Below are 14678 nucleotides of genomic sequence, written 5' to 3' on the forward strand. Positions count from 1 at the left end.
AATTAAACTAAAGAGCTTCTGCACAGCAAAAGAAGCTACCATCAGAATGAACAGGCAACTGACAGAATGGGAGAACATTTTTGCAATCTACCCATCTTACAAAGGGCTAATATCCAGAATCTACAAAGAACTCAAAGAAATTTACAAGAAAAAAACAAACAACTCCATCAAAAAGTAGGCAAAGAACACTTCTCAAAACAATCATCTATGCAGCCAACAGACACATGAAAAAATGCTCATCACTGGCCATCAGAGAAATGCAAATCAAAACCACAATGAGATACCATCTCACACCAGTTAGAATGGTTAGAATGGCAATCACTAAAAAGGCAGGAAACAACAGATGCTGGAGAGGATGTGGAGAAATAGGAATGCTTTTACACTGTTGGTGGGAGTATAAATTAGTTCAACCATTGTGGAAGACAGTGTGGCGATTCCTCAAGGATCTAGAACTAGAACTACCATTTGACCCAGCAATCCCATTACTGGGTATACACCCAAAGGATTATAAATCATGCTAGTATAAAGACACATGCAGACGTCTGTTTATTGTGGCACTATTCACAACAGCAAAGACTTGGAACCAACCCAAACGTCCATCAATGATAGACTGGATTAAGAAAATGTGGCACATATACACCACAGAATACTACACAGTCATAAAAAAGGATGAGTTCATGTCCTTTGCAGGGACATGGATGAAGCTGGAAACCATCATTCTCAGCAAACTATCACAAGGACAGAAAACCAAACACTGCATATTCTCACTCATAGGTGGGGATTGAACAATGAGAACACTTGGATACAGGGTGGGGAACATCACACACCGGGGCTTGTCGTGGGGTGGGGGGCTGGGGGAGGGATAGCCTTAGGAGAAATACCTAATGTAAATGATGAGTTGATGGGTACAGCACACCAATATGGCACATGTATACCTATGTATCAAACCTGCATGTTGTGCACATGTACCCTGGAACTTAAAGTATAATTTAAAAAGGAAGAAAAATTAAAAATAAAAAAATAAAAAAAATGATGTGTGTAATACTTTATTTAAGGGTAAGCTTGAACTTCCATCCCAGGATAGAAAATAAGTTAACAGTACGTGGTTGGATGCCATTCAGTTTCTTAATGTTGTTTTCCTTATTACCAGTTGTCTTTACGTTCAGCTATTTAACATGAATATTTCTAGGAATCTATCCCAAATAAAAGGGCTATGCACATCTTTGGTATAAAGCATTTCACAAATTGTGTTCCAAAAAGCAATAATTCTGTGAGATATTAATAACAGAGGTTTCACAAAACACACACACTCATTTCATGGTCAATTTGGAGAATGCCGTGTTACAAGTTAAACAGGCTTTTTCTTCCCCTCCCTTTCAGGACTTCTCTCTATTTGTTTCACATGTTAACACACATGTACATATCTTAGAGAAAGAACTTATATCAGTATTTGGTCTTTTCCCAACATATTGATTACAGAACCTCTTTAATTGTAAAATTAAAGTGTTCATGCAGGCAGAAGAGGTAGCGAGCCATTTTAAAAATTCTAAATTTAGTAAAAGTTTAGGATATAGTAAATTGTCCGCTTAAATTTTAGTAAATTTTATGAACAATTTACAATTCACTAATTTGCTATTTCTATGTATTTATATGTATGCTTACAATTTACAATTCATTAATTTGCTATTTCTATGGTAACTTATATGTATGCTTATTTCAATCACTTCAGTTCTAAAAATTAAAAATAAAATTCTAGATAAATTTATTTTTTCTTATTTTATTATTTCTATAATAAGTCATATTCAAGTTGAACTGGAAATATGAGTATCTTACCATATTCCTCTGCCACATTTTGCAAAGTTTCTTGCCTACTTGGTTAAATAAAATTGACCATATTCTTTAAATCTACAAAAATGAGTTTAAACACCAAAACATCTTTAATTAAAAGAATATAATACAATACTCTTTAAATAGTATACATACATGCTGTATATATAAAGCCAGTAATAATTTATAATAATTATTGGATAAAGACTTCAAAGGGTTAACTATTTTTTTTCTATGTCAGTCTAGTCTATGTTTCCAGGACTCTCAGAGAGTTAACAGGGTGAGTCTCATCTATAAATATTTACTCTTCATGACAATCTAAAAATAACCATCTGCAACTATTTAAATTTAAATTCAGAAAGGTTTATTTTTTAGGAGTTTTTCATCCTTAAAAATATAAGAAAGCAGGAATTCTTCTTTTTAAAATACCGTGTGCTGTGAAGTCCAGTTTGTAATAATGTCCATTGTACATCACTACAAATATCAGTAAAACAAAGTTGAAAACTACTTTCCATACCTGCCTAAATTTTGCACGGGCCTCTTTCTCTTTCATTCTTCCATGGGCAACTAAGTAATCAAATACTTCACCTGAATCAGAAAGGTAAAGCAGGTAGTAAAATATACATAGATTTTTGGTTAACAATATATGCAATGTCAAGTTTTTTCCTTGTTTATAAAGAAACTTTTGGCCCACAATTTTCTGCTAGTTTATGTAAGTTACAAACTAATACATGAATAGAAAAAAGGAAAAAATTACATATAAAATTGAGTATCTGCAGCAGTTTGTGATTTAGCAAAACTCTTTAAAAAATAAGTCATAAAAACACAACCAAGAAACTTGCTTTCTGCTTTCAAGTATTATGTAAAAATACAGTCAACTCTTTATTATTCATTCTAGTAAAGGGAAGCCACAGCCTGGGAAATCAAAAATTAAATTTGGCTTTGTATTTGGGGCCTACATTTCAAACAAAATGATTACGTGTTTTTTGTTGGATTGCTCTTTTAAATTCTCCCTGTCACGTAGCCTGGATAAAATTCCATCTCACTACTTCCATCCACATTGATTTCTTTCTTTCTTTTCCTATACTCTGTGTTTATTCTCACTCTACTCATTTCATACATTTCAGTAGTTAGCCACAAATTATACAGAATTAAATCTTTTGTGTGTGTATCTCTATTACCCCAGATGAACTGTAAATTGCTTGAACATCATCATAATATCTGTACTTAATTTGCATCTTCATCTCCATGGCAGAACACAAAGTGGATAGATAAATGTTTGGTGAAATAATTTAAAAATAACTAGAAGCCGTAGAAATTTTCTACTAGATCCATTACTTTACATGTCTGTAAATTTTTCTCCTTTTTCTCTAGTTAGTAATAGCTTAAAACTAAATTAAACTTGAGACACAATTTTAAAAATAAAATATTATCTTAGTATAAGAGTTAAATTTATTTTTGTGTCCTTATAATTTGTACCATATAGATATCCATGTATATTAAAAACTCACAAAATGGCTTCAAGTGTTCTTGTAAAGTATAGCAAAGTGGTAAAAACAAAAACTCAGACTTCAGAATCAGACCAATTTTGGTATGAATTTTGTTTTAGCCCTAAGTACTACTGAAAGACATTATTAGGAAGATTTCTTAAGTTCATTAAGGCTCAGTTTCTACCTACTGCCTACACACATGGTTGTTATAAGTACTAAATGAAATAATGCATGTGCTTAGCACAGCAACTGGCATATAGTAAGCACTCAATAAATGGCATTTTTGTACCTAGGTATACAGATACATTATATATATATATATATATATATGCACAATATCAATCCTAGGATATAAATAAAATATTAAAAACCAAATACGTAATGAATGTATGTCACATGAAACTAATACATCTACAATGTTAGACAGCATATTATATAATATTAAGCATATTTAAGTGATTAAATGGGATGATGAGAACAGAGAAATGAATGGATGCTCTAGTTGACTCATCATAGTAGTTAATTCTAGATACGTGGTAATAGTTGTTAATTCTAGTTAACCCATCACAGTAGTTAATTCTAGATATGTGAGTTTAGGCTGGGAAAGATATATACAAGAGTTCGAAAAATTTGGATCTACTCTTAAGTACTGCCTAGAATACACTTACCCCAGATATTTACATGACATAATCCTGTACTTATCATATATTGTTTGTGTATGATTTACTTCCCCAACTAGAATGTAAGCGTCTTGAGGGCAGGGACTTTGTCTTTGCTCACTCATGTACTCCCAGCACCTAGAACATTACCTGATATATGGTAAGCATTTTATAAATGTTGTTTGAATGAACAAAAGAAAGAATAAACATATCATTTCACAGTAGTCCTGAAACCTACTTTTAATAGGCTCCTTTGGATTAAACATGGTTCAAAATAAAAAAAAAAAAGATGTATTTGATTTTCTAATCACTGAAAATTTTCATTCCATTAGTGAACCAGAATCAACTCTTGGCAAAGAGGCAGTTGTCTGACTTAATTCTTATTCACATTACCTTTCTAGTGTACACGTCAGGTTTGATCCTAAACCAACTAGAAATTTCAGAGGAAAAATATTCAGTGTTTTATTTTCCAGAGTCACCTTGCCATTTATGGATTAAAAAGGCAGGCAAGAAAATGATTCTAGATTTACTGTCACAGAACCATGATGGTTTTTGTCACAGAATCACTAACTTGCAAAACTCAAAGAAAACCTATTGCAGGAATCAGAATTTAATGAGACTAGCTGGTATGGTCTGAATTCCTGTACCCATTTCTCTACACTACTCCCCACTGTGCCTCCCAAATATGCTACTGAAGGAGAGTGGTGAAGGCCTTACATACTCTTACTCTAGCCATTACTCCCCTTCATTAGCACCAATAGAGAGTTGACTGTACTTGCCATTAACCGTTAAGTCAGTACACATATTAATATTAACACAGTCTTGCAGTGGGCCTTTATAAAAACATAAGGGTGTCTACAGAATTTTAGCAGTCTATAATAATTTCCCAAATCAAAGTGGATCTAGCTCCTTTCTCTAAACTTTACATCACTAAAAGGAAGAAAAGCGTCTAACTAAACTAAAAATAATATTCGGGGTTCCTATGCGACAGATTATTACAGCAATCTAACTGAAGGACATAAAAATAAAGAAATAGTTCATTATGTGGTATTTGTAGATTCATTACTTTTATTATAGATACACATTTTATGCAAATTTACATGGTTGTTTTAATATAATTTTTAAAAGCCTATCATAATAAACATTAATGATAGATTTTCAAGTTAAGTAAAAGAACCTACACTGAAATATTTTTTCAGGTTACAAAAGCTTTGCCAAAAAAAAAAAAAAAGGGACTAAAATATTCAATCTGTATAAACAACTGCAAACGCAATTAAATATATTAACATCTATAGTAAAGCTTTTTAGAAATACGAGGCCAGGTGCAGTGGCTCACGCCTGTAACCCCAGCACTTCGGGAGGCCGAGGTGGGCAGATCATGAGGTCAGGAGATACAGACCATCCTGGCGAACACAGTGAAAACCCATCTCTACTAAAAATACAAAAAAATTAGCCAGGCATGGTGGCAGGCACCTGCAGCTCCAGCTAGTTGGGAGGCTGAGGTAGCAGAACGGAGTGAACCCGGGAAGCAGAGCTTACAGTGAGCTGAGATCGCGCCACTGCACTCCAGCCTGGGCAACAGAACAAGACTCCGTCTCAAAAAAAAAAAAAAAGAAATACGAGACAGTACAAATATAGCTTAGTTGCTACAGACTAGATAAATCCTTTTTATTCTAGTTCACATAAAATCTGAATCACCACTAAAATTATAAATTTCATTAGCTAAGAGCTCAATATAAGTTCAACACTAAGTTTTTCTATCGATTAGCAAAAAATCAATCAGCCAAATAATTTCAGATGCCTTCTGTCTTCTTCAGTTGCTTAAATCCTGAGCCTTTAAAACCTCCCTTTAAGTATTCTTTATTTTTACTTATTAAATGATTAATTCCATAAATTTTCAACCCATTTCTGAGAAAGTGAAGTCCTAAGTCTAACAGAAAAGTGATTCTGAGCTGACGTATTTCTCGTTTAAGGGAAAGTGCAGGAGATGAAGGTGATTTTCTATTATATATCAGTGTTTAAAAATCATTCCTATTTTTGACATCATGATAGTCAAAACATATGTGATATTCTACTACAAATGCATCTTGCTATCTCCCTGTCAACTCAGTCCTCTAACATGTAAAATATATAGATCAATACTTGTTTAAATGGAAACATTTAATTCATTTTATGAATTATCTTAGAAAGGCATATATATTGAGAATCTGTCATATGTGAACAATCAGTGAAATAAACGCCTGACCTAGAACAAGCTTTTATTACAGATTTTATTAAATACATTCTGTACTTGAGCCCTGCTGATAGCCAAGAGTTTCTAATCATGATATGATATAATAAAATTTAGATAAGAGAATCAATACATTTATAAGATGACAATACAAATTTAACTTTTCAAAAAATGTCCCTAAGTAAACTGTAAATAAGCCAAAAATTCCACTTATAATAATGTAGGATCAAAAGGTCTTAAAAGTAAACACTGAATTTTTCTTAAGATGTAATTTGAAGGCATTTAAATAAAGCAATAGATTCATTAACAACACTGAAGACATAAATGTCATAATGAACCCTTAAGTGTTAATATTTCTGTATGTCTCAGCAAAGAGAACTTTTCAATCACCCTCATTCTTACCCCCACTCGCGTATTCCATGACTAAATAGAGAGTCTTCTCTGTTTCAATAACTTCAAACAATTTTACTGAAAAAAAAATTAGAGATATAATTCTATAACTGTTAGCACAGATTGAATATGCTTTAAGAAAATTTAAGGCAATACTAAACTAGTAGAAAACTTGACTATTTACTAAACATTATTAATCACAATTTTAAGTTCAAAAAGTCTCTCAAAGATTATTATTCCTATGACAGAAAACTACTTACCACAAAGTGATTTAGAACCAACTTTTTAAGTTGAAAAAGTTAAGTTTCTAGGATTAAAAAGCCATTACTTTTTCAATAAGGTAATAAAAGGAACTCTTAAAATCAGAAAAATAGAATTTTAAACTGAAGTTTAAAAAGAGACTATGTTATATTATGGTGAGCAATTATAAAATGTTAAACAATCTTTGGTACAGAAACAAAAGAATTTCTGTATTTCTGTCATATTATAGAAGTTTCTGGTTAGAAAAACTATCAAATTATCAAATTTATGTAGTTGAAATAGTCACCACAAATAAGCACTTTAACAACTATATACAGTAAGATTTTTAAATGTGCAAAAAAAAAAAGTGTTTTAAAAAAACAGATTTTAAAAAGATTTTACTTCTCACAATCAAATGATTTCATATAATATCTAATCAATAAGTTTATTTGTAAAGATGGGGAGAAATCAGAACTTACTGAAAAATTTTACTAAAATTGAAATCAACTTATTTTCTTTAAAATGCAGTTATTTTGCCTGTAAACTATGATCAAACCGAAGTGCATAGTATCAAAATATTTGAAAGTCATTTTTTTTTTTTTTAATAAATACCTAAATGACCTGCAATCTCACTTAGAGACTTTTTTTTTTTTTTTTTTTTTGAGACAGGGTCTCTGTTGCTTAGGCTGGAGTGCAGTGGTGCGATCTTGGCTCGCTGCAACCTCCACCTCCCAGGCTCAAGTAATCCTCCCACCTCAACCTTCTGAGTAGCTGGGCCTACAGGTGTGCACCATCACGCCTGGCTAATTTTTGTTTTGTTGTGTTTTTTTTTTTTGTAGAGACAGAGTTTTGCCATGTTGCCCAGGGTGGTCTCAAACTCCTGAACTGGGGCAATCCACCTGCCTCAGCCTCCCAAAGTGCTGGGATTACAGGCATAAGCCACGATGCCCAGCCAGAAAGACATTTTCTTCTTTTAAATTTAGAGACATTTAATCAGGAAATTAAAAAAAAATTGTATGCATTAATTCCAAATGGTATCAATTATTTTAGTGGAGAGCAGAAGATAGTAAGGTAGCAGAAAACAGCAATCTGTAGCTTCCAGTTAGCTTCTTTGTAATCTATTTTTACCCAAAGTACCACTTTCCTGGGTTATCATTCAGGTTATCACTTTTCTTCTGCTTAAATAAACTATCCTTAAACATTGTGTCTTTTCAGGCCAGGCCCGGTGGCTCAAGCCTGTAATCCCAGCACTTTGGGAGGCCGAGGTGGGTGGATCACGAGGTCAGGAGATCGAGACCATCCTGGCTAACATGGTGAAACCCCGTTTCTACTAAAAATACAAAAAACTAGCCAGGCGTGGTGGCGGGCGTCTGTAGTCCCAGCTACTCGGAGGCTAAGGCAGGAGAATGGCGTGAACCCGGGAGGCGGAGCTTGCAGTGAGCCAAGATCGCGCTACTGCACTCCAGCCTGGGCGACACAGCGAGACTCCGTCTCCAAAAAAAAAAAAAAAAAAAAAAAAAAAAATTGTGTCTTTTCAAATACCCTCAAATTAAGGAAAACACTTCATTGCTGATTTTATATATATATTTCATACCTATATTAGGATGATTCAGTATCTTCATTATTCGTACTTCTCGAAATAACTGTTAAAGAAAACAGGTAGACATATTTCTGTTAAAAAAAAAAAAAACAAGCAAGCAGAGAGCCAATTAAAATATTTATTTGAAGAAATTAATCTGCTTATAAAATGCTACAGGATTCTGGTAACGAACTGAAACAAGGTATTTTCTCAGTCCCAACTCTGTGCAAACAAGCTGTGTTAACTTAGACTATGACATTAACTTCGCTGTGACTTGGTTTCTAAAAGAATTTTAAGTAGATGAACTCAAATGGTCTGTGTGTGTGTGTGTGGTGTGTGAATACACTATACGCAAAAAACTTACAATTATTTAACCACTCCTTATGAAAAGCTACAAAAGAAAAACACTGTGAAAATGAAACTAAATGCTCTTTCATATGATTTTTACCCAGAAACCACCTTCCTTAGAGGTTTGACTCTTTAAAGTCATCTCTACTGACTGATCAGACATTTTAATGAAAGATTCAGTAAGGTTTTTAGGTAGATTTGTAGAATAACTTTAAAGAACAATAAAAATGCATTTACTAATTTATATAAAAACAAAATGAAGTGATTTGAAACACAAATGTTAAAATTTCCCTGCTTTTCATTTTACTTTTTAAACAATATAGGGCACGTTTTTCAAAAGCATAATTTGGTATTATTTTCTCTATGTCTTTGAGTGTATGTTAGATTCCAAATAAAGCAATTTGTTCAAGAAAATAGGAGAACCAAAAATTGGTGATATTCTGAAAGTATATTAAGACATATGCATTTTATCAGAATAAAATCTAAAGTTACTGCTTTCAGAGGTGACATTTCTCCAGCAAAGATACGCAATAGCCAAAAGGACACAAAAAGATGTTGAACATTATTAATCATTATGGAAATATAAATCAAAGCCACAAAGAGGTACCACCTCACATCTATTAGGATGACTGCTATCAAAAACCAACCCCCAACTCTGCCTAGAAAATAGCAAATGTTGGTGGGGATGTGGAGAAACTGGAACAGTTCTGCAGTGTTGATGGGAATGACAAACGATAAAGCCTCCATGAAAACAATATATAGCAGTTCCTAAAGAAATTAAAAATAGAATTACCATATGATTTAGCAATTCCACTTCTGGATATATGTCATATACCCAAAGAATTGAAAGCAGAGACTCAAGCAGATACTAGTACACCCATGTTCATAGTAGCATTATTTACAATAGCCCCGCAACCAGAGTCTATCAACAGATGAAGAGATAAACAAAATGTGGTCTATACAAACAATGGAATATTATTCAGCCTTAAAAAGGAAGGAGATTCTGAGACATGATAGATACAACATGGATAAACCTTAAGGACATTATGCTAAGTGAAATAAGCCAGTCACAAAAGGGCAAACACTGTATGATTATGCTTATATAAGGTACCTAGAGTGGAGTCGTCAAATTCATAGAGATGTAAAGTAGAATGATGGTTGCCAGGGGCTGGAAGGATGGGGCACTGGGCGGGTTACTGCTTAATGAGTACAGAGTTTCTGTTTTGGAAGATGAAAAACATTCTGGAGATTGATGGTGATGTCTGAACAACAATGTAAATGCACCTTAATGCCACTGAATTGTATACTTAAAATGGTTAAAACGGTAAATTTTGTTAGGTATATTTTACCACAATTTAAGGAAAGAAATAAAATGTGCAAAAATGCATTAATAAATGTTCACCCCAATTAAAATAAAATAACTTAAGGCTTACCTGCAACGAAAAAGCTTGCTTTCACTAGCTATTCTCAATAATTCCTACACAAACCCAGGGAGTCTGTATGTGTGCATATGTATATTCATATAAATAAATTTTTATGAAGTCCATGATACTTACAATTTTAATAATTAAAAATTACCTACCAGTAAATAAAATATAAAGGTGGATTCATTCATGTTCAAGACAAGTACTTTCTGTAACTGTGAAACACATTTTCATTTCAAATTTGGGACAAAGAGCATGCGGGTTAACCTCTCAGTACACATGGTCTTCAGTACACTTGAGATCATCTCTTGTTCTGGCTCTGACAGCACATCTTCCTGACCATCCTCCTGCCTAAGTGGCCCCTCTCCGTCTTCCACTAAACCTCTCCTGCTCTACTCAACCTTTAAACATGGAGCTCATCAGGGTTCAGCCCTTAGTCCCCTTTATCTTCTCAAATACATGATTCTCCTAATGATTTATCATGGCTTCAAATATCATCGATTTGTTGCTGACTCCTAAATTTAACTTTCTCATCCCAACATTTATATCCAATCCATATACACCTACTCAATGTTTTCACTTGGCTGTCTCACAGAAATTCAAACCCAATACTTGAGTTCTCACACCAAATTTGATACTGGTTTTCCCCAGCTCCATATATCTGTCGAGCACCCTAATGACTGAAACTTTAGGATCATCCTTAACACCACCATCTCTTAAAATTTCTACATCAGATGCATCACTAAGACATTTTTACTCACCTCCACAATTTATTTCAAATCCACCAATGTCTACCCATCCATATTGACACCATTGTCACACTGAATCCCACTGGTCTTGGTACAATCATTCTGACTCTCTTTTCTACCCTCCCATCCTCCAATCTGTTATCCACATATCCTTTCTATCCTCCCATCCTCCAATCCGTTATCCACTAGTTAACATCCACTGGTGGTTTCTCAATGCCATTAGAATAAAACCCCTAACCTTGAACACTGGCTATCAGACTCTGGAAAATATCAAGATCCTATTTACCTCTCTAGCCTTATCTCATGACTCTCAAAGTGCCTACTCTGAGCCTCATCTGCTCCACCTTTGTGCTCCACAGTCCTAATGGCCCCTTTGAGCTCCAAGTCACTGTAACTGATGATTTTGCTATTTGCAGCCTTGGACAATGGGAGTCAGCCTTCACCCAGAAGTGTTCCTCAGAGTTTTGAACTCTTCACCTCCCAAACAGGGCTAACAGGTTTTAAAAACCAATTAGTTATTAGCATGCTACTGACTGCTTGTCAAAACTGAGCATCTGACCCACAGAGGGACAGCTGCATTCACTGACCAAATTGCCTTACTCTGGTATGTGAACCAGGAAAAGTCAAAGAAAGTAGCATCGGATGTCATTTTATATACATATACATACATACATATACATATCTATGATATACACACACACACAATAGACTTTATTTTTATAGCAGTTTTAGGTTCACAGCAAAATTGAGCAGGAAATACAAAGTTTTCATATACTCCCTGTCCCCAAACATGCAGAGCCTCCCCCACCATCAACATCCCAAACCAGAGAGGTACATTTGTTATAATCAATGGACCTACACATCATTATCACTGGAAGTTCACATTTACATTACAGCTCACTCTTGCTACTACCATACATTCTATGGGTTTAGACATGTACCCATCATTTTAGTATTACATAGACTAATACTAACACCGCTCTGAAAATCATGTGTTCCACCTATTCATCCCTCCCTTTTCCCTAACCTCTGGCAACCATTGATCTTTTTATTGTTACCAGTTTTGCCTTTTCCAGAATGTCATATACTTTAAATCATACAGCATGTAGCCTTTTCAGATTGGCTTTTACTTAGTAATACACATTTAAGGTTCCTCCAATTTTTTTCATAGCTTGATAGCTTATTTCCCTTTAGTGCTAAATTATATTCTGCTGTCTAGATGTACCACTGGTTACTCATCCATTCACCTACTGAGGGACATCTTGGTTGCTTCCAAGTTATGACCATTATGACTAAAGCTGCTATAAACATCCGTGTGCAAGTTTCTGTGTGGACGTAAGTTTTCAGCTTCCTTGGGTAAATACCAAGGAGTGCAACTGCTGGATCATATGGAAAGGTATGTGTAGTTTTGTAAGAAACTGCCAAACTCTCTTCTAAAGTGGCTGTACCATTTGCATTTCCACCAGCAACAGATGAGAGTTCCTGTTGCTCCACAACCTTGCCAGCATTTGGTGCTGTGTTTTGGGCTTTCGCTATTCAAATAGGTATGTAGCAGTATCTCATTATTGTTTTAATTATCATTTCTCTGATGACATATGATATGGAATATCTTTTCACATGCTTATTTGCCATCTGTATAACTTCTTTGATGAGGTGTCTGTTCAGATCCTTCACCTATGTGTTAATCGAGTTGTTCATTTTCAAGCCTTTTCAAGCCAATTTTTAGAAGCCTGTTCCAATCCTCAATAATACCAGATGCCTGTGGACAGTAGGAAACGTAGAATGTTCATTAAATATCTTGTTGATTCTAGTTTGTCACATCAGAGAAAGGGTCCTTACCGTGGGCAGTCCTGGAGGTCCTGGGCAGAGGGAGCCAGAAGTCATATTCCCTCAATTCCTCCTCAGGGGTCTCAGGGAGGTGTGGGCCTTGGTCTGAGTGGCGGCCCTCAGGTCAGCAGAGGAGAATGTGCCTGGAATCTGGGTGATTATCCAGAGTGAGGGCTGAGGGGGCCTCTCGCTCTGACACAGAAAGGATGCCACCCCTGCCTGGGCCTACCCAGGACTGACAACAGAAATGGAACTCCATGGGGTCCCTTGGTCTGAGCAGGTAGTCCCCTCAGAATACTTTCAGGGTTTTTACCTTGGCTTCTGACTCCACCTGAGCCTCCTCTCTGCCTACCTAACCCGCCCCAGACTCACCTCCCTGAGAACCCCAAAGAGAAACAAGGGGGCACCTCATCAGGTGACCACTGCCCAGAGACTCCCAGGCTGACAGTAGGGGTGGGGCTCTACGGGTTAGATTTGCAGAGGATCTAGACTTCTTATTTCAACCTATTTTTTTCCTTACTGTGGCACGAGCAGATAAAATTCACACGTAATATGAGCAGAAAAGATTCACATATAGCTATAAAACCAAAATTCCCAAATCTGATGATTCTAGGTTTTAATGTAACCAAGTAATTTTTTCCAGAAAGTCAAATATGGTAGCTTATTATTTGATGACTTTCATAAAATCATTTTATAAGCACTGAGTAGTAAAATCAGCCATGTAAACATTTAAAAGTCATTTTATAAGAAAAAATGCTTCAGTGTAACTAACGTAATTTAAAAAATTGAACATTATTTAAAAAAAATATTATTTTCCCCAAGCCTCCAAGAACATATTACAAAGAATAAACACAAATAGTACTTACTTTGGTTTTGCTATAAGATATAGATTTTAAAGTTTATGAACTTGTTATTAATATAAGTAGCACTATTATGTTTCATTTGTAATTTATTTGTATTATCGCTATTATATATCTCTAACAGAAAAGTCCCTGGCATCAATCTTGCTCTCCTACACTCATATACAATATCTAAATGAATTACCACTTCTACTTTCCTCATCTATTCTTGTTTTCTTGTTAAAATTTTACTTATTTGTTCAGCTGTAGGAAATGACTTAAAAAATCACAACTCAGCACTTCAGTGTATCAGACATCTTTGTAACTGGCCTCTACTGAACTAACCTGCCAACCTTTTCTCTACATTTCCTCTGCAACACACAGTGAGTGATATCTGTGCACCCATAATGCTCTTGGCTAGTGGTGTTCCCTGAAGCCTTACACTGCAAGCAGCTGAGTATCATGCTTACCAGAGGTTATCTAGGTCCCAAATATGTTTGCCAGTTGCAGTTACTACTGGAAATAGATACTTTAATATATTAGTTTCCTATTGATGAGTAACAAAGTACCATACCCTAGCAATTCACAACACACATTTGTTGCCTTGCAGTTTCTGTGGCTCAGTAATCCAAGCAAGACTTAACTGGGTCCTCTGCTCAGGTCTCATAAGGCTGCAATCAAGGTGTTGTCCAGGATGGTTCTCATCTGGATATTTGACTAGGGAAGAATCTATTTCTGAGCTAACCCAGGTTACTGGCAGAATTCATTTCTTTTTAGCTGTTAGTACGGAGGACCCTGGCTTCTTGGTGGCTGTTAGCTAGGGGCCACCCTTACCTATTGAGAGACTGTCCATAGGTCCTTGCCAAGTGGACTTCTCCAACATGGCTATTTACTTTCTTAAGCCAGCAAGTATAGTCTCTAGAACAAGTCTGCTAGCAAGACAGTCTTACATAATATAATATAATCATGAGAGTGAAATTCCATCACCTTTTCCCTATCACATTGGTTAGAAGCAAGTCAGTCATAGGTCCTGTTCACAATCAAGGGGAAGGGATAATGCAAAAGTGTGAACATCA

At 35.1% G+C, this 14678-nt stretch overlaps 1 protein-coding gene across 4 annotated transcripts in view; it reads right to left on the reverse strand.

Annotated features, from left to right (window-relative positions):
- MARK1 (microtubule affinity regulating kinase 1) overlaps nucleotides 1-14678 on the reverse strand; it is a 141788-nt gene that overhangs the window by 55953 nt on the left and 71157 nt on the right. For all 4 annotated transcript variants that reach the window (XM_025387443.1, XM_025387462.1, XM_025387453.1 and 1 more), the window contains exons 4-6: nucleotides 8431-8479; nucleotides 6609-6674; nucleotides 2345-2415 (exon numbers count right to left, since the gene is read on the reverse strand). In XM_025387443.1, the coding sequence (XP_025243228.1) occupies nucleotides 2345-2415; nucleotides 6609-6674; nucleotides 8431-8479 (186 nt within the window). The remainder of the gene's footprint in view (nucleotides 1-2344; nucleotides 2416-6608; nucleotides 6675-8430; nucleotides 8480-14678) is intronic.

This window comes from Theropithecus gelada, chromosome 1 (genome assembly GCF_003255815.1).
Source record: "Theropithecus gelada isolate Dixy chromosome 1, Tgel_1.0, whole genome shotgun sequence".
NCBI classification, from domain to species: domain Eukaryota; kingdom Metazoa; phylum Chordata; class Mammalia; order Primates; family Cercopithecidae; genus Theropithecus; species Theropithecus gelada.